We start from the raw sequence: 19,001 nt of genomic DNA on the forward strand, positions 1-19,001 counted from the left end.
CCTCTATTCTTATCGAAAGCTACAGTTCTACCTGAAGTAGGAAGGCCCAAGATGTATTTTTGCTATTTTTGTATAACAGACTGTAACTACCTCGCCATTTTGCTTTCTAGAAAACGAGTAATACTAATATTATGTTGTGACGGCAACAAATGACGTACCTAATTACAAAAGCTGAATGCCCTACCGGGGATAAATTATCCTTTGTAGGGATATTCAAATGATGAAAAGCTGACATGACACAATTGAGACCTGGCCGCGTAGCCAAGATGCCGATCGCTTACGCTCCGTAGCGATCGAAACGCAACTGTCACTGTCGCACTAATGGGCCATTTTTAGGGTTCCGTACCCAAAGGGTAAAACGGGACCCTATTACTAAGACTTCGCTGTCCGTCCGTCCGTCTGTCACCAGGCTGTATCTCACGAACCGTGATAGCTAGACAGTTGAAATTTTCACAGATGTATTTCTGTTGCCGCTATAACAACAAATACTAAAAACAGAATAAAATAAAGATTTAAATGGGGCTCCCATACAACAAACGTGATTTTTGACCAAAGTTAAGCAACGTCGGGAGTGGTCAGTATTTGGATGGGTAACCGTTTTTTTTTTTTGCTTTTTTTTGTTTTTGTTTTTTTGCATTATGGTACGGAACCCTTCGTGCGCGAGTCCGACTCGCACTTGCCCGGTTTTATTTAAAGTTGTCCCCTACACTTCTTTTTCAAAATTGGGATTTTTTATGTTATTTCTACTCAGAATCACGAGCTCTTTCTATCCTAATAGGAGAAAAAAAGTGTCCCAAGGTTTTTTCCCCATTCCGTTACCATTTTTTCATAGACTTGTATGGCGGTTTCGGAATGGCAAAATCGAAAAATGTATGGAAATTTTGGGACACTTTTTTTCCCCTATTAGGATCAAAAGAGCTCATGATTCTGAGTACTGAGTAGAAATAACATAAAAAATCCCAATTTGGAAAAAAAAGTGTAGGGGACAACTTTAAATAAAATGGCCCTAATATGGAAGAGTTATAGAGAGACATAATGCTTTTCGTTGTCGAAGCGATAGCGATTGTAACCTTGGCTAGGCCGGCTGTTCGTTTGATAATTCGCTGGTGCATAGGGCATGCTTGCATAAATGAAAACATTAGAGATGACAAGCTGAGGGGCATGTAGATAACTCTTTGCCTGTGTATGTCAAATCATTTAGATTCCTTTCAGCAGGCTATCCACGATACTATACAATGTGGTCTAAAAGTCTTAATCATAAAGTTACAATATAAACAAATAATAATTATGAATTGTTTATTATAACCTAACTAAAATGAGATTAAAACACTGCAATACTGCACAGTAAATTACTAATTGTTACAACATTTTAATTATTTAAAATGACACCTACCTTTAATCAATGTCATTCCAATCAGTATTTTTAAAATATTGTAAATGCATAATTTATTGACATCAAATTATATAAATTACTTTTTTCATTAAACTTACAAAAGACAATCATTTCCCTGGTTATCTACAAATTATATAAAACTTCAATAAAATCTTATCACATTAATAGTAGAGTCCATTTCTCGAATAATTTCGTTTTAAATACATATATTTCTGTCTAAAATTAATCACTAGGCTCTAGATTCAAGCTGCCTGCACTTCTAGGTCTTCTTCCATGAGTAATACATCTCCAGTGGTTTGTTCACCTGAAATAAATAAATAATTTAGTGCTACACTTAAAAACTAAACTATGTATTACTTTTTTACATCCTTTTAATTTAGAGAGGAATACTTAACGCGTCGTAGTAGAATTTAAGAGACATAACAGGGTTTACTGATGTTACATACAAAACATAACAACTGAAATGGAAGTGGGCTGGACATGCTATTAGAGGAGGAGATAAATGGAGCAAAATTGTAACACTCTGGCACCCTAGAGGTCATAAAAGAAACAGAGGTAGGCAATTTAAAAGATGGTCCGATGAAATCGAAGACATGGCTGGAAGGACTAAAAAATGCACCAGATTAGTGCAAAATAAGGGAGAGTGGAGAAGATTGGGAGAGGCTTTGCCCAAACTGCCCAAAGGCACACAGAATCGGTTATCGTAGATTAAGGAAAACTGTAGATATAGTATAAAAATGTATTTCTGATATAAGGCTATCAATAATAAAGAAAAAAATAATTAACGCGTATATATATTGTATGTAAATAAATGTTTTATTCACGCGTGAAACGGTCTAACTGAAGGTATTTCGTGTTTATTGAAAGCTAATATTTTAATTTTGGAATCATAAAAACAATATGAGACACTTCCGAAATTTTGTCATGCGGAAATTGGGTTATGAGTATGGGTTGGGTTAACATTAACACATAGTCATGAATGTCATGATTTTTAAAGCAGTAGTACCTACTTTATAGTATATTAACAATAAGTACCTACCCTTTTGCTTGAAAACAATCTAATGCATAATTTTTGAATCACAATTAAGTACAATAACTGATTTGGAAATAAGCCAAATAAAACAATGTATGTGGACATAAGTTATTCATTTGAATGTGTCTTTGGACCCAATAGGTTTATTAGGGTGTTATTAGGTTTACAGTTTAATAATGACAAAGTTGTCAATATTGCTTGGATCTAATAAGCAAGGGGGTCAGTGATAGAATATGGAAAGAGTTAATAAACAGTATAAGATATGTATTAACTTTCCCCTTTATCAGTTGAAATCAACCAACTTCACAAATAAATAAAATAAAGAATAAATAGGTATTATAGGACATTCTTACACAGATTGACTAAGTCCCACCCCACAGTAAGCTCAAGAAGGCTGTGTTGTGGGCACTCAGACAACGATATATATAATATATAAATACGTAAATACATAGAAAACAACCATGACTCAGGAACAAATATCTGTGTCATATCACAAATAAATGCCCTTACTGGGATTCGAAACCAGGACCATTGGCTTCACAGGCAGGGTCACTACCCACTAGGCCAGACTGGTCATCAAACTTCATGTGCAAATTATCTTCATGTTTTAACTATTACCTTCCAAAACTTATCATTAATCTGGCGGAGAGTCTGCGAGCCGGCCAGTGGCACAAACTGCCCTGGTGCCGGAGCCACATAGATGCAGAAGTTGAGCAACCGGTATGCTTCAGGGAGCTCTGCATCCAGGTCCAGCGTGAGCCTCATCGCCAGGTATTTGCTCAGGTGGTCCACTGAAAACAATGGTGGCCAATTGGAATCAAGTGTGGACAGATTCAGGATGACATTATAAACTAAATAGCAACAAAATAAGTCCCAAGGTCAGGTAGTTTACGATTTTTCGTCTTGTTTGTTATGTCATGCTTTTTTCAATCCCAACCTTGTTTTTAAATTATTGAAATGAGTGTTTATGTTTGTTGCATGCATTTGGTTACAATTTTTCTAATAAGAATTGTATGACTTTACTGTGTTGACAATCAAAGTTACTAGCAATGGTTTGCCTCTTTCTTTGCCTCGCTAGCAAAGTTACGTAGGTTGTACTATAATACTTAAATTTTGTGTGATATAAATACACATGTAGCATATTTTCCATCCGTATCGCGTCCTTTACCATCGTATTTTCACGGAAGCGCATGAACGTGTTATGCTATTTCAGTCAGTCTCAGACTGAGGTTTACTGAAGTAGGATGACAAATACGAACGTTTCCGAGAAAATACGATGGCTTAGGATGGCTTGTTCACTACATCTGTAACAGTAAAGACTAAAATACTTACGAGTATTAGGGTAATTTGTCAATAATTGGCCAGTAATTATATATATATATATATATTATATATATTGTTTAATACACTAGCAGCTGAAAGCTGATGCGTGTATATCACTGCACTTGTTTTTTTAACGATTAATGTTCTAATTTTTTTTTTTGTTTAAGTGTTTGTCAAGTCTGTTTTTGAAACTATTCACTGAAGGAGAGGAGGAGGAGGAATTGACGATTTACCCTATGTACTTTTACATTAGTGTTAAGGCCTGCGCAAACCGGCGGAGCGCAGCGCAGATCACTTTAAAATTATCAATCTATTTCAATTACCTTCAGGTATAAATTTAAATGCTTTGAGACCGACCTCGGAACATCACGGAGGATTGTTACTCCGCGGCATCGAGGAGCACGTTAGAGGATACCGCGGCGGTGGGCGCCGGCATGCCGCGGCATCCCCCGGCATGCGCCGAGGCCTCCCGAGTGCGCTAGAGTAGCGCCGGGACGACGGGGGAGAACTCGTGCACACTAGTCACTAATCCCTTGTGATAAGAGTACACGCGGCGGCATCCCCCGGCGTGCCGAGGGCTCCCGCGGCCTGACCTTTAATGTCTGTATTGCAAACAGATAAAAAGTATAAAATGGATAAAACAATGTTTTACAAAACAACCTACCAGAAGCATTAGCTGTAGTTTTAATGTATCTGACAGAGCTATCCCGCAGTGCCCTCATGAGCTGGTTGTCTCCGGTCATCTCTGTGGGGTGTGGCTTGAACACCAGCTCAATCTCATTGGGGTTCAGGGGCTCGCCTTCCCCCTCAGTGTCCATGGAGTTCTCACCCTCCGTCCTGAAACAGCATGCTTGGGATTTGAAGATTTTTGACATGTGAAAATATTTAATTTCTTTCTGTACACTTTTTGTTGCTTTTAAAATTGTTTTAACTCTTTAAAGGACCAGATTATAAGAAATCCTCAATTCAAGGCTCATTGCTACCTTATATGTAGTTCTAAAAATTCTGTTTAAAGTTTTCCTGAAACAGAATTTTTAGAATACAAAAAGGTGATGTTATGGGGTAGGCATTTATTCCTTATAATATCTTATTGTGCCCTATTGTGGCTTAAAAATTATGTATAAATAAGTTAATTATTAATTAACACAATCAAAATAGAAAAGGCCCCATAACATTTGTGACTTGACAGCTATGCTAGTGCCATATTAAATTTTAATATCATTAATCTGCCTGTGAGTCTGCAAGCTAGCTAGTACCACAAACTGCCCTGGTGCCGGAACACATAGATGCACAAGTTAAGCAGCCAAAACAATAAAATCTAGGGTTAGTGCAAACCTATGAAGTTTTACAAAGGTTTTTTAAGAGCGAAAACATTATGACGATAAAATTAAGGTAGTAGAAACAGTCTTTTACTCACCTGCCATCACTAGATTCACTTTCCTCACTGCGCTCAGAAGTCAAAACCGACTTGGCTCTTTTAGTGATGCTCGTGTTTTTTGAAATGGAGCTAATATTGGACGGCACCGGCGATGGCGTGCTCCTTACAGAAGGGGGGTTGGATGTTGACTGCCCAGGAGGCGTGGGGTTACCCGTTGACGTCGCAGTGCCATCCTTAGGAGCCGACGAGCTACTACCGTTTTGAGCGTCCGACGTGCCATTAGAATTAGACAGACTGCTGTTATCATCCGCGCCTGCTTTACGCGACCTCTGAGGCCTGTTTTGAGACTGCAATTTGATCCCCTCTGTTATCGAATTCACTAAAGACGCCTGCGAGTGAGACATATTCAGTTTAGCCAACACCCGCTCCTGATGGGCCTCATACTCATCCCTGCTAGGATATATCTTCGATATCAATAAGTCGAAATTAGGGTCCGGTCTTAGAGAACGTTTCGACACTAATTTCTTACGACATGTTGGGCATTCTTTGTTCCCTGATCGCAGAGCGGTCACGATGCAATCAGAGCAGAACCTGTGGAGACATTCTTTAGTCGTCATAGTTTTCTTCAGCATATCCAAACAAATTGGACACATCAATTCGCTGTGCAAGCTTCGCGGGGACACCGCGATTTCGGTAGCGTCCGTTATCACTTCTTGTGGTGTCCGGTGCAACTCGTAAAGGGATAATTCCCATGTTTTGTTCTGTGGTGGCTCTGTTGACGACATTTTTACTCAGAATTATTTGTTTATCCCAATTGAAAACACCAATTACAACTTATTTTGACATAACACTTCCTATCGAGCCGCCGCCGCCATGTTCAATATTTTTTTTTAATCGGCTGACACTAAAGTTGCAGTGATAAGTAACCATTCTGCCAATACAATGTCGTTTATAGTTACAAAAGTCGGTATTATATTAAAATAACAAAATTTGAATACTACTTTATTGGATAAAAATTATCACAAATAATTTATTTGAATATTAATAGCGTTGTGTGTAATGTGTTCTGGGTTTGGCGTGGTGCATCACTTTACTAAAGAAAGAGATGCAAGATATTATAATTATTAGGCCCGCTCAACACTCATGCGTGAATCGCGGCGCGAAGCCGCGAACGCGAGTGTGGAGTCGATTTTCGCTGACAGCGAAATAGACTCCACACTCGCGTTCGCGGTTTCGCTCGCGATTCACGCGCATAGTCTGGAGGGGGCTTTATAAAGAATGTTTGGGCAAATCCCTACAGGCATAAAATCACGAAAAATGCACGGAGAAGATCTTATAATCGAACGAGCCAATCTTTTTTAACGCGCGTCGAAAAAGCTCCCGTGGCCAAAGAGAAAATTGGGTGACCTGTGGCCTATTTTATAAAGCTACAAGTTACAATTTACAAGCGCAAGTCTCGTTCTAACACATAGGGTTAGAAAGAGACTTCCGCTTGTAAATTGTAACTTGTAGCTTTATAAAATAGGCCACTGGGAGTCTTTAAACAGATCCGGAGTTGGCTGATCCAAAGACATCCTTCTAAAATGGGGAATCATACCCGGGACAGAGCGATGTACTATGACTATGCGAATGTGGCGACCTATTTACAAATAAAGTAACGCAATAACATAAATATGATGCAGCGTTCCTTGTGTCCAACTACGTGCTCTGCAGAAGACCTCATAAAAGTTACCCCACGGGGGTTAGAGGTGGCAAGATATTAGCAAAATATTAATTAGTTATTCCTTCACACGATAAGAAGAATCTAGCGTCCACGCGTACGAGTAAAACTTAAACTTCGTGCCATCGTCGTGCTCACTTTCCGTAAAAAAATACTTACCTCGTTTAATCTCTATAATAACCATTAGGTATAGCAATTTTTGTTTCCATTTTTGTAAAAAGTGTCACGCTGCCTCGGCAGCCTCACGAGCCAGACTGAATTGCCTCTCCTTTTATCATTTCAATTTATCTAAGCGCGCTACAATAATTCGTTTTGCTTTATTATTACGAACCGCCAACCCATCTCGCTAAACGCAGCAGTTACAAAGATCTAGTTTTTCTTTGGAAAATGTTATGTAAGTAAAGTGATTTAGAACTGGTTAACCCTCGTTAGGGATTGGTTGACGTGTGTATTATTACACCGTTTTTACAGTTGGCAAAGAAGTGTAATGAGTGTTATTTGCTAGTTACAAACTGTAGGATGTCTCTAAGAAAAAACTTGTCTAATTAGGGATTTACATTTCCGCAGCAGCTTGTTGGAAGTGATAAAAGGTGTTAAAGTGTATAAAAAGAAACTAAGAAAGGTGCTGTTTTAACTAAGTAAGTAGGCACCTAGTTTCATGTACTATGTAATGTTAAGATTGTTAAGCGCTTATAATATCTACGCGGTCGCCGGGCACTTTTTGTAGGAAAGCCAGTCGGCCTCTCTGTAGAAGTAATAAGCCCTTCATTATTTATAAAAAAAAATAGTTTTTATCACAGAATAAATAATAGTATTAGGTACAGAAGACTCACTCTCTAACAAAACGCGTCTGTTACGATCAGCACAGATATGGCCGCTAGGTGGCGACAGCGCCACGCGCGGCTTATGGCTTTCCCCAAAATTGGGGTGGAACGGATGTACTTTTAGCTACCTGTAGCAAAGCGACGAAATCGCGGAGTTAGGGGATGCAGTACCGGTACCAAGAATTTCATTTCCCGGTTCTGGGCATGGCCGGAACCGGGATTCCCGGTTCTCAAGGCATCTTTTGATAACTTTTAAGTAGTTTTTGTGTTAGCGTACAATCTTTATGAATGACTTATTTTCATATAAATAATTGCATAAGAATTAGTAAATGACTTATTTTAATAAAAACAATAACACTTAATTGGCGTTCCAACCTATTTTACGAAATTAACCGGCACACTGCCTCCGCCTGGACCGAGCCACACGGCCGTAGCGTATAGTCGATGCACTCAGTCAGCACTATGACGACACGGCCTGCCTGCACGAATGCCTACTTTACTAGGTTAGTTTGTCGGGTTATTTGGGTCCCCCGTTTCATAGCACCATTATTAAATGTTACTTTATAATGTCCCGAGCTAAAGTACTAAACATTACTACTTTTGAAATGGGAATAAATAGTCATATGATGAGAACCGGGAAGTACCGGTACCGGGTCTTCAGTATAATGCCGGTTCTTTTGACACTATAAAATTCTCGGGAATTCCCGGGAATTTGAGAACCGGGAATCCCCGGAAGCATGCCCTACGCGGAGTGAGCCGCGCCTGGTTTTATTCAAATTAGTATTACACACATCACACATCCATAACAGGTGTTTTGGCATGCTGAAGTAAGAAAAATTAAAAAAATAGTGGATACTATGTAGTCATTATTTTTCTCTTTGAATTTACCTACTTTCATTACTTTCAAGCTAAACCTACTTAACTCAACAAACCTCATTGGTGCTATATAGTACATTACGATACAAGTGCGAAAAGTAGGAAATACGCAACGAGTACGTAACTTTTATATACGTGAATGACCCATTCGGTACATTTAGTCAATTAGACAGAGGAGTTTTAGGCGCAATAGAATGCTAAGTAGGTACCTACTTGCTACCTACTATTAGTAGGTACGTTAGTGAATAATTAAGTTTTACTATTAGCCTATCTAGCCAGCTAACCTAGCTTTAGGGCTGCCAACTATAGCCACTTACTTTTACATACTTATTTAATTTTCATGATAATGGTAAATAATAAAACGACCCGCCTATTACTAGTACACCATGGAAGTTATTAATATTCACATTGTAAACCATTGTGGAAATTATGAGAATTTTCTGTTTTTTTTTTCACCCCGTCAAAGGTGCGTCCATATTATACGAATGCGTCGTGCGCAACTTATGCGCAATCTAAGAATTAATTTGCGCATCTTGTGCGCAATACGATCTACTAATGCTGACACGCGCGCGTGAAGCGCGTTAGCGGCGCTTTTGGATTATCTGAACGCAACTTAATGTGGCCCATAACCTGTAACCACTAAGCAGCCATGCTACTCATGCTTATGGACAATAAATGTATTAATACGACAGTCTTATGCTAGGGCCCCCTTCACACTCGTGCGCGAATCGCGCACCACAAAATCTGCGAAATCGACTCCACACTCGCGTTCGCGCCTTCGCGCCGCAATTCGCGCGCGAGTGTGGAGCGGGGTTAGCATTAACATTTGCATCCCTTGCAGGATTAAGTTGGCCATTTTGTGCAAGTAGATTGTAAAACGGTTGCCATTATGTTCCTTGAAACGGTTTTAACGGTATTAATGTGTGCCGGCCCTAGATAAAATGGTATTCGTACTTTACAGAAATTACCGTAAGTGTAGGTTTTAACATAATAGATACACTTCGTGAGTGCATAGCAAACTACTTAGGCGTCTGAAGAGTATCCACAACTGCGTTTGTGTTTAAAACAATATAGCTATCTGTCAACGGTTGTGTCTGTATACTTACAGTACTACACAGTATTGTTAGTATATTTAGTCACATAGCCCATGGTCTAATAAAACATGGTCTTCTATTCCCAGAGTGACACGGGCCTACGTCACAATAACATTGCCACTTTATTTCAACATAACATGTTACATGGGTACATTATACCTATGGTTAATAAGTTAAAATATTTCTTTATAAGTTTATAATTTTCATTTATATGTATTTAATCTTAAATTTTACGATAACACGTCATTTTTAATTATTCGTTAGCAATATCTTCCGATTCACGAAAGAAATTTCAGACGTTCGGGTAATTCTGTTTACATTACTGGCAACACAGGATAGCGCTGTCACATTTGACGATTCGGATCTAGATAACTTCATGCCCTGACCGTCATCCTTGTCGAACGCGTGTTAATTGTTATTTCCTTCTCGCTCAGTGTCAGCAGTCGCAGTGTTTTCCAAACTTTTCACGTCGTAAGCTTGGTAATTAATGTGTAACTGTGAATTAGTTTTTCAAACGTTTGTCATGTATAGATAAATAAAGTTTAATTTAATACATTAGATTTGTTTTATTTTACTATGTTTCTACATGAATAACTTAAAATTAATGCCGTTAAAATAATTTTCACCGTTGGTTAAAATTCTCCCACATTTCAAAGTTTGAGAACCTGTAAACAGCATGATGACGTAGGCCCGTGTCAGGTAGGTCATACGCGAATCTCGGAATAGAGTACCAGGCGGAGTATATTATTATCAGGGATGTTACGGAGCTCCGGTTCCGTTTCCGTTAAGGCGGAACTTCCGTTTGGTATTACACATCCGTTTCTGTTCCGGTTCCGTTATGTTTGAAACGGAAGTTATAACGGATGTCAATGCTTCGCGCGGCGGCGGCGTGCATCAAAAACAAACAGGTTCATACCAGTCATTCGCTCATCGCCCCGCTTGCCACGTGCTACGCTAATTTGTTGTTTGTTTGTATACTTTGTTTTATTCGTGTTATTAAAATTATAATCGTATGTGTTCTGTTGTGTACTGACTGTGTGTAGTGTGTGTGGTGAATGTTAGTGTGAAAAAAACGCACAATGAAGCCGAAATCAAGTTCGATTTGGAACTATTTTGATGAAGTTAGTGGGGACACGGCTAAGTGTAAACTTTGTCTGAAGGTTTGTTCTAGAAAGGGGAAAACGACTACATCGTTAAAAAGTCAGGCTCCGATTCTGGTTCCGGTTCCGTTTTCGGTTCCGTTTCCGTTTCCGGTTCCGTTAAACTAAATCGATAACATCTGTTTCCGTTTTCGGTTCCGATAAAACCACATCCGTTACATCCCTGATTATTATACCATGACATAGCCAATTTGCCAGTAAGATACCGGAAAAAAATATCCATTAAGAGCGAGAGAGAAAATAAGTGGAGTAGTGGAGAGTCGTATTTAAATAGACCAGAGATACCTTCTAGTTTAGGGTAGACCACGGGTAGACGCATCCTTTTACGGTTTTTTTTTTCAATACAAATTACCTTACTAATAATTGAAATAGTTTACCTACTCTTTTGTACATGGTGTTCGTTTGTCTATCATGTTTTATTTAATTTACTCTCAATTGCTCAAAGGTTGACTGGAAGAGCTCTCTTATAGGGACAAGTTCACCTTTGTACATTAGGTATATATATTTTGTTTCATTATAATTTAACCTGTCTTATGTACAATAAAGAGTTTACATTCATACATACCTGACTACTTGTAAGAGTTGGCTGGACATTAAATATTATTTTGGATATTTGGGCATTTCTATTTAAAGTTGTACCCCCAACTAGCATTTTAGATTTTGAAATTGTTCATATTTTTTCGACTCAGAATCACGAGCTCTTTCGATCCTAATACAAGAAATAAAGTGTCCCCAAAATTTCATACAATTTTTTTTTGTCCGTTTTGTTACGGTCATAGAAGGTTGTATTGAAAACCGTAAGCAAACAGACCAAAAATTATGGCGACACTCTTTTTCAGTAAAAATGGAAAAAGCTCGTGATTCTGAGTAGAAATAATATAAAAATTCCCAATTCTAACACGAAAAGTTTTGGTACAACTTTAAATCTCATTTATTAGTTTTATTAGGTACTTATTACATACTCACAGTTCTTTAAGCAATGGTGTAGAAATGCACAGTTAAACAGTGTTAATATAATTTATTATCCAGAATTTACAGCGAAAACTTGATTAGGCACTTGTTGCACTGGCACTAGATAAGTGTTCGACCCCACGTTCTGGTTCGATCCCAGATTTTGCCCATTTAAAGGGACAACCGCGTACACATTTTGGTTTTGGTTTTGAATGTACCCTGGATTTACTTGATTAGCGAGAGGGTTAATCGGGCTGATGTTGCTGGCAATCATTTGTCCGTTTTGATTTGGCTGTAAGATTATGGCTTGCTGCCCTTGCTGGTTAGGTATTTGCTGAATTAATCCGTTTTGATTTGGCTGCAGAAGTATTTGCTGGTTCGGCATTGGAGTTTGCTGGTTTAACAAAATAGGCTGTGACTGGGTTAACAATGTCTGTTGATTTCCAGGTTGGCTGATGAGTAGCTGGTTTGGTTGCTGATATGTCTGAATTGGTTGAGATACGAGTTGCTGTTGGTTTAAAAGTGGTTGCTGATTAAGAGGTAATATTTGCTGTTGGTTGCCGTATAACGGTTGTGACCCTGTTTGTTGAGTAACTAGGATCGGTTGATTTTGCTGAGCGGGTTGTTGGTTCATCGGATAAAAAGTCTGTGACTGAGGTTGGCTGATTTGATATTGCTGAATCTGATTTGGTTGCTGAGTTTGAAAAGTTTGCTGATTAACTGGATACGGCTGTTGAATTGATTGTTGATTAGGATAAGCTTGCTGTATTGGAGTTTGCATATTTGGGTACTGTTGCTGCTGTAGTTGCTGGTTGGTTTGATAACTCTGTGGCATCGGTGGAGTGTAGCTAGGTTCACGTTGTTCAGGCTGATGCTCGTATACCGGCGCTGGCGGGCCGTAGAGAATATTCTGCGATTCCTTGTTTATATCATTCAATTTTTCTTGACCAGATTCGACAGGCTGCGACGCTTGTCCATCTTTCTCGTCTATACGGTTGAGGGCGTCGGCAGAGATGAACACTGGGACGTATTTTGGGCTGGAGGCTGTTGGGTTGCTAGGAGGAACCGGGTTGCCGGTCGTAGAAGCGGCTAATGCCATTATCTGGAATGAGGATTAGAAAAATGACATTCTATCACACAAAAGATCACACTGTTACACATTTTCCTATTATAATATCAAAAAAGGTTGACAAATAAGTGCAAGTGCAGGATTCTAACACATATTGATACGTTCAGTGATGATGGTGTCATTTGCCAAAGTTTAATTTGTTAGATTAAACTTTGCATTATAGAGTCAAATGGATTAGTGCGACTGCCGTGCAGTAATCAAGTTACAGTTAAACTAATTACAGTCCATCTCCCAGTATTATCTCGTTTTTACATACCTATCTACTTATGCCGGCTATAGGTACCACGTAACTATAAATCGTAGCGATTAATCTGTGCAGTCCGATTTGCGCAGTTTTATCTACCGTGTGTATGACAAATCGTTACGATAATCGACAACGATTTGTCATACACACGGTAGATAAAACTGCGCAAATCGGACTGCACAGATTAATCGCTACGATTTATAGTTAACGTGTGTAGCCGGGGTTAGGCACTATATTTTCTACGTCAACTTACCGTTAAAACAGCTGCTAATTTAAGGTCCATGTCGCTGCCTTAATACCGTACTAATGAACCTTCAAGCCAGCGATTTTCGTTTTATAGCTGTCATTAACATTGTTAATTTGATCATAATGAATTTACCACTTATCACAATTAATAGCTATTTACAGGCATTATAAATTAATAGGTATAACCCCGGAAAAGCATTGGCCAATTGATAAGGTGCGTACCTACAGATCTGCCTGGCCAAATTCGACATGTACATCTGTCAGATTTCGTATCCAAGTCAAATCAACAGTTGATTTTATTGCATAAATTGATTCTATCAAGTGTTGATTTCATCAACTGTGGATTTATCATTTGGTACAACCAAAACTCAACTCTGAACTCGGGGTGGTTCGGTTTGGTTTGGTTTTCACCTAATTGCTAACGTCAAATTTTGACATTGTACGTATTCGAGAACTTATGATTTTTCCCACATCAACGGGAGATCAACATGATACGTCAAACGCCGCTTGTCGAATAGGGGTCCCTGAAGAATGCACTGCTACTACTGCTAGCACGTCATTCGCTAATTGCTTGTGCAATGCACCAGCCACCAGGGGCCAACCGCGAAAATCGAAGTTCGCAAATAGCGGGCATCTTTCTCTGTCGCTCTTATTACTCCTTCATTGGAGTAAAAGAGAAAGATCCCCGCAATTTGCGAATTTCGGTTTTCGCGGTAAGCCCCCACGCATACGCGCTACATATCGAACTACCTACACGTAGATTTAGAACTTATACTTACTCCCTTCCTTTTGATAACGAACGATCAAGGAAGTTGGCGGAAGGACCGCCGTTTCCGTACAGAGTAGTATCGTTTATTATTGTAGATATGTGTGAAAGAGACAGTGGTATTTTTGAAGTGAAAACTTCTTTAGCGGCGTGCGGCTGTGCACTTTTTGTGATGGGGAAAAAAATTTAAACTCGCGACAGGTCACGTGACCGTAAGACGTACGGACACGTGACCTGACCGAAAAACTGTTACAATGAGTTTTTCATTATTGATTTAAATGCCATCTAGTGAGTTTGCCTCTAACTGGTACTAATTAATATAACTCGAGTACCTACTAACAGTGATGTGCTTAGGGGTTTCAAGTAATGCGACGAAGTAACGCTAGATGGCGTTAACCTCAATTATACATAGTGATGCATACATTTTGCACTAGATGGCGCTGTTATTAATACAACACACGCTGTTATTATAACCAGTGATCGTACATTTTCCAGCATTTTTGGTGCAGCAGAGTGGTGTTAACGGAATTGGTATAGATAATTTCAACTGAAATGGTAAATTAAGGTTAATATTAACGTAATTAACGCTAATTAATCATTAGGGTTGAAATTATTTATACCAATTCCGTTATAACCACTCCGCTGCGCCAAATCGATTCGCGTGGTGTTAACGGAATTGGTATAGATAATTTCAACTGAAATGGTAAATTAAGGTTAATATTAACGTAATTAACGCTAATTCATCATTAGGGTTGAAATTATTTATACCAATTCCGTTAACAACACTTCGTGCACCAAAAATGCTGGAAAATGTACGATCACTGATTATTAGAATGTCATTGAGTTTTCACTTCTGCCGGCACTCCCGGAGTGCTACCCGTTGTTTTTTTTAAACAGATCGGCGTTATATAACTAATAGCAAGGGTTTGATTAAAAGGCTTTAAGATGTTTGATGAAAGCAGTGGCAGTGGTATATATTGTTAAGACAAGACCCACAGGTCATAACCTATAAGGAACACTAGTTGTAACCCTAATTTTAAACGCTTTCAAATTTTAGAAATACCCATGGAATATTTAGATTAATAACGGTTCCTGGGGGTTAAAAAATAAATAATTAAATAAAAATCATTTATTTCAGACGCAAGTCTATTGGGGTTAGTATCATTATCACTAAACTATACTCACGGGGATAATTAAATTAAGTACCTACATGGGATAAGTACACCCATTATGATATGAAAACCTAAATCTTATGTTCCTTGTCCTTGCCACCTTGCTGGGACGCGTAACAATGAAACAAGGTCTTAAAAAACACATAAAAATGGTTTCTTTATTGAAGATTTGTCACATTATTATTTATTTATTTATTTATTAAACTTTACACATAAATTAACAGTATGACACCAAAGCACTTATGTGGTATATTACATAATAATATTAAAATTCAAAAAAATATTTATACAACAACAAATAAACTTATAACAATGAGATCCGGGACGCATTTTTACATTATAATATTTTCTATGCACCTTATCAGTTTCCTGTAAAATACACCAGCACTATCAGCAAATATATCTACATCATCTGACTCCAGTATGATGCGGTTAAGAGCAGTTCGGGCCCGAGCGGTGGGAGCGTGGGCGCCTCGCTGCGTGCGCGCGCCGTTGCCCGCGAACAGGCGCCGCCGCCGCCGCGCCGGCACCGCGCCGCCCGCGCCGCCACACCCGCCCGGCACGCCTATTGCGACGTTCGCCCGCGGCACTTGCAGTCCCATTCTCTCAAGCACGGATGCGCCATCTACTTTATTGTGAAGTAGTTGTCGATAGTGCATTATGTGTAGCAGCTTTCGTCTAGTCTCTAGTGTTTGAAGGCCGACCATTCCTGTTACGAATAGAGACGGATACATGTAGGGGTAATATCCATACAGACGTTTGTAGACATGTCTCGAGAATTTCTTTTGCACTCTTTCCAACATCGTGGTATATTTAGTTTCATAGGGATCCCATACTACAGCACCAAATTCAAGGCGACTACGGATGTAAGCGTTGTAGAGCATGACTGCCACCTTTATGTTGGAAAATTGTGAAGATATTCTAAATATAAAACCTAGCGTTTTCGAAACTTTTTTGCATATTGTTATTATATGAAGTCTGAAGTCAAGTTGTTTGTCCAAATTTAGTCCTAAGTCGCGTATTTTGTCAGTCTGTACTAAAGGTGTGTCATGTAGTCTGTAGGTGGTAGGAATCGGCGTTCGGAGTCTAGAGAAAGTTATATGGATACATTTGGATACGTTAAAGTGTAGGCGGTTGTCGTTACTCCATTCAGCAATAGCGTCTATGTCCTTTTGTAGTTGCTGTCGGTCGTGGTCGTCCTTAATACGATGGAAAAGTTTGATGTCATCGGCGAACATCAAACACTGGGCTGTACTGACAACGGCTGGCAAATCATTAATCATTATTAAGAATTGGGTAGGTCCTAATGTACTGCCCTGGCTTACACCAGAGCGAGTATAATAGTGTGGAGATTCATATCCGGCAAGTTTAACATATTGCTCTCGATCCTGTAGATAATTGGCGAAAAAGTGTAAAAGCCTAGGAGTGAAACCAATGTCTGCGAATTTTCGCAGCAGGATATCATTGTCTACAAGATCGAAAGCCTTACGAAAATCAAAGTATGCTGCATCAACTTGCATCCGGGCATCCATAGCTTCCGTAATGTAGTCAACTAACACAACATGGTTTGTCGTTGTTGACCGACCACGACGGAAACCATGTTGAGCGTCATTCATTTTTACTGCGATCTGTTGAGCGATAAGATGGTCTACAATGGATTCAAACAATTTGCCAAACACTGACAGCACAGCAATGGGTCTATATCCTGTTACATCGGATCCTGTACTACTCTTGGGGACAGGGGTTACTCTCGATAATTTCCAGCAGGACGGATACTCCGCACACCGTAGAGAGAGATTGAATATAGCTAGAAGGGGTGACTCAAGAGCAGATATACAATCCTTCGCTAAAAAGGTAGGTATGCCATCAGGCCCAGCAGCGCTCTTCGGCTTGAGCCGCTTTGCAGCGCGTCGTATGTCAGTGGTGCTGATGGCATCAATGGCAACCCGCGCCGAGTCGCGTGCATCTCCGCTGCGCGTTGCGCTTTCCCGCGCCGCATCTTCGGCGTTTAGTCGCGGTACCTCATTATGAAAGACTGAGCTGAAATATTGAGCAAAGGCATCTGCCGCGTCCTGGCCCGAAATCGTTCGGTCTTGATAGGTATATTCGTCACTTATTTGGTTCATATTTTTACGTTTGCTCTTTACATATTTCCAAAACTTTTTTGGGTCGTTAGTTATGTCTCGCTCAACACCTGTTTTATGTTTTTTATACTCACAGTCAATCAAAAATTTAGCTCTACCTCTATAATATTTAAACATTTCTTTATTGAATTCAGCGCCAGTTACTTTAATTTTTTTTAAATGAAAGTATTTGTTTTGTAGGGTTTGTTTAATTTCAGATGTATACCAAATCGGGTAAATGTATTTTCCTATTGTAGGTGGTGGATTTTTTTTTAATGGAACATGGTGGGAAATGCATTCCCTTAATTTAAAATAGAATTCTTCGGTTGCTGCATCAACACTTACCGAATCTAACACAGGGGCCTAATTCGACACGTACTTATCTGACATTTGAAATCCACTTCATATCCTCAGTTGATTGTATCGCATGTTCGTCGAATCGCATTCTATCGCAAACATGCGATCGAAAAAATAAGTAAGAAAAAATCAACTTTGTTTTATTACTACTATACGGTTTATTATAACTTTGAACTCGGGGTATGTCGGTTACGTCGGTTTGGTTTCGTTGTCACCTAACTGTGGATTGCTAATGTCAAATTTTGACAGGTGTGGATACTATCGCTAGACTTTTTTGTCCATGGGCTTGGGCACCATCTTGGAGTTTTTGACGTGCGAAAGGGTATTTTATAGCATAGAGTAAAGCTTTTTTTTTTAGTATATACGTTTACAGGAATTAATGACATCTTGTGAGCGATAGATGAACTAACGCGCTATTCACGGTGCGGCGGCGAGTAGTGGAACTATACGTGACAATTTCCATCAATCAAAAGGGGACTACACTGTTGATGGTCGATAAAGGCTATTATTAATTGAATTTTAACAGCACGAACGCCTTATTGACAAGCGTTCTTTTTGTTAAACCCACACCTATACGTCAAATAATGCTCGCTCCACACATTCACCTATGAACGCTCAAAAATGCTTATTCACGTTCATAAACCAAGTTGTACTTTAACCATATTTAGAAAAGTCCGTTTTTTATTACTGGGTGGAATTAGGGATGAAAATCCCGGAAAAAATCAAATGCTTATCGATCATTTCACAAAATTTAGTTTTTCCGGTTTTTTTCCAGTTTAGGATGACTCATGTTAGACCGGGCTGTGGCCGGGCCGGAGCTTCCGGAGCTTCGTTTTCTATGCAAAGCGTTATGTCATCACCATGCAGGGCTCGGGAATGGCACGGTGCGGGCCCGGCCCGGTCTTGCTATGTGCAAAGCCCTGACCCCCCGGAGTTTCTTCACAATTTTCACTATGATATTGATGCATCAAGGTGATTTGTTTACAGTACCTATGTTTACAGATGGCCTACCGCAAAACGCGTTAATCGAAATTTCGTTGTCTGCCTCTCTGTCGATCGAATGGCCAAGAGTGATAGGCCCTGGGTTGTGCTATTATTATTAACACTTTAACTGTCCCTCGCCTTCACTACTGACATGGACCGATACGTCCGTGCATTACAGGTAATGCACAAATACAAATAGTTTGACGGTGCATGTCATGTAATGCACGG

At 39.4% G+C, this 19,001-nt stretch overlaps 4 protein-coding genes across 4 annotated transcripts in view; all 4 read right to left on the minus strand.

Moving 5' to 3' along the window:
• Nucleotides 1-19,001, minus strand: part of LOC134791716 (uncharacterized) — a 498,190-nt gene that overhangs the window by 86,861 nt on the left and 392,328 nt on the right. The gene's annotated exons all lie outside the window — the stretch shown is intronic.
• Nucleotides 1-19,001, minus strand: part of LOC134791766 (large ribosomal subunit protein eL22-like) — a 375,980-nt gene that overhangs the window by 13,191 nt on the left and 343,788 nt on the right. The gene's annotated exons all lie outside the window — the stretch shown is intronic.
• On the minus strand, nt 1,283-6,012 carry LOC134791508 (E3 ubiquitin-protein ligase RING1). Its single transcript, XM_063762554.1, has 4 exons — nt 5,167-6,012; nt 4,414-4,586; nt 3,045-3,217; nt 1,283-1,697 (listed from the first exon to the last, which is right to left on the minus strand). The coding sequence occupies exons 1-4, from the start codon at nt 5,910-5,912 to the stop codon at nt 1,653-1,655; spliced, it is 1,137 nt and encodes a 378-aa protein (XP_063618624.1). The 5' UTR covers nt 5,913-6,012; the 3' UTR covers nt 1,283-1,652.
• On the minus strand, nt 11,823-15,911 carry LOC134791619 (probable basic-leucine zipper transcription factor N). Its single transcript, XM_063762667.1, has 2 exons — nt 15,690-15,911; nt 11,823-12,854 (listed from the first exon to the last, which is right to left on the minus strand). The coding sequence occupies exons 1-2, from the start codon at nt 15,909-15,911 to the stop codon at nt 11,823-11,825; spliced, it is 1,254 nt and encodes a 417-aa protein (XP_063618737.1).

The sequence above is a fragment of the Cydia splendana genome, chromosome 6 (assembly GCF_910591565.1).
Source record: "Cydia splendana chromosome 6, ilCydSple1.2, whole genome shotgun sequence".
NCBI lineage: Eukaryota > Metazoa > Arthropoda > Insecta > Lepidoptera > Tortricidae > Cydia > Cydia splendana.

Coding starts and splice junctions, on each gene's coding strand:
- LOC134791508 (XM_063762554.1), bottom strand. CDS start 5,912: ATGTCGTCAACAGAGCCACCACAGAACAAAACATGGGAATTATCCCTT. Junction 4,587..5,166: donor AGTGAATCTAGTGATGGCAG/GTGAGTAAAAGA, acceptor ATGCTGTTTCAG/GACGGAGGGTGAGAACTCCA. Junction 1,698..3,044: donor TTAATGATAAGTTTTGGAAG/GTAATAGTTAAA, acceptor TATTTATTTCAG/GTGAACAAACCACTGGAGAT.
- LOC134791619 (XM_063762667.1), bottom strand. CDS start 15,911: ATGGGACTGCAAGTGCCGCGGGCGAACGTCGCAATAGGCGTGCCGGGC. Junction 12,855..15,689: donor TATTTGCTGATAGTGCTGGT/GTATTTTACAGG, acceptor TCCTCATTCCAG/ATAATGGCATTAGCCGCTTC.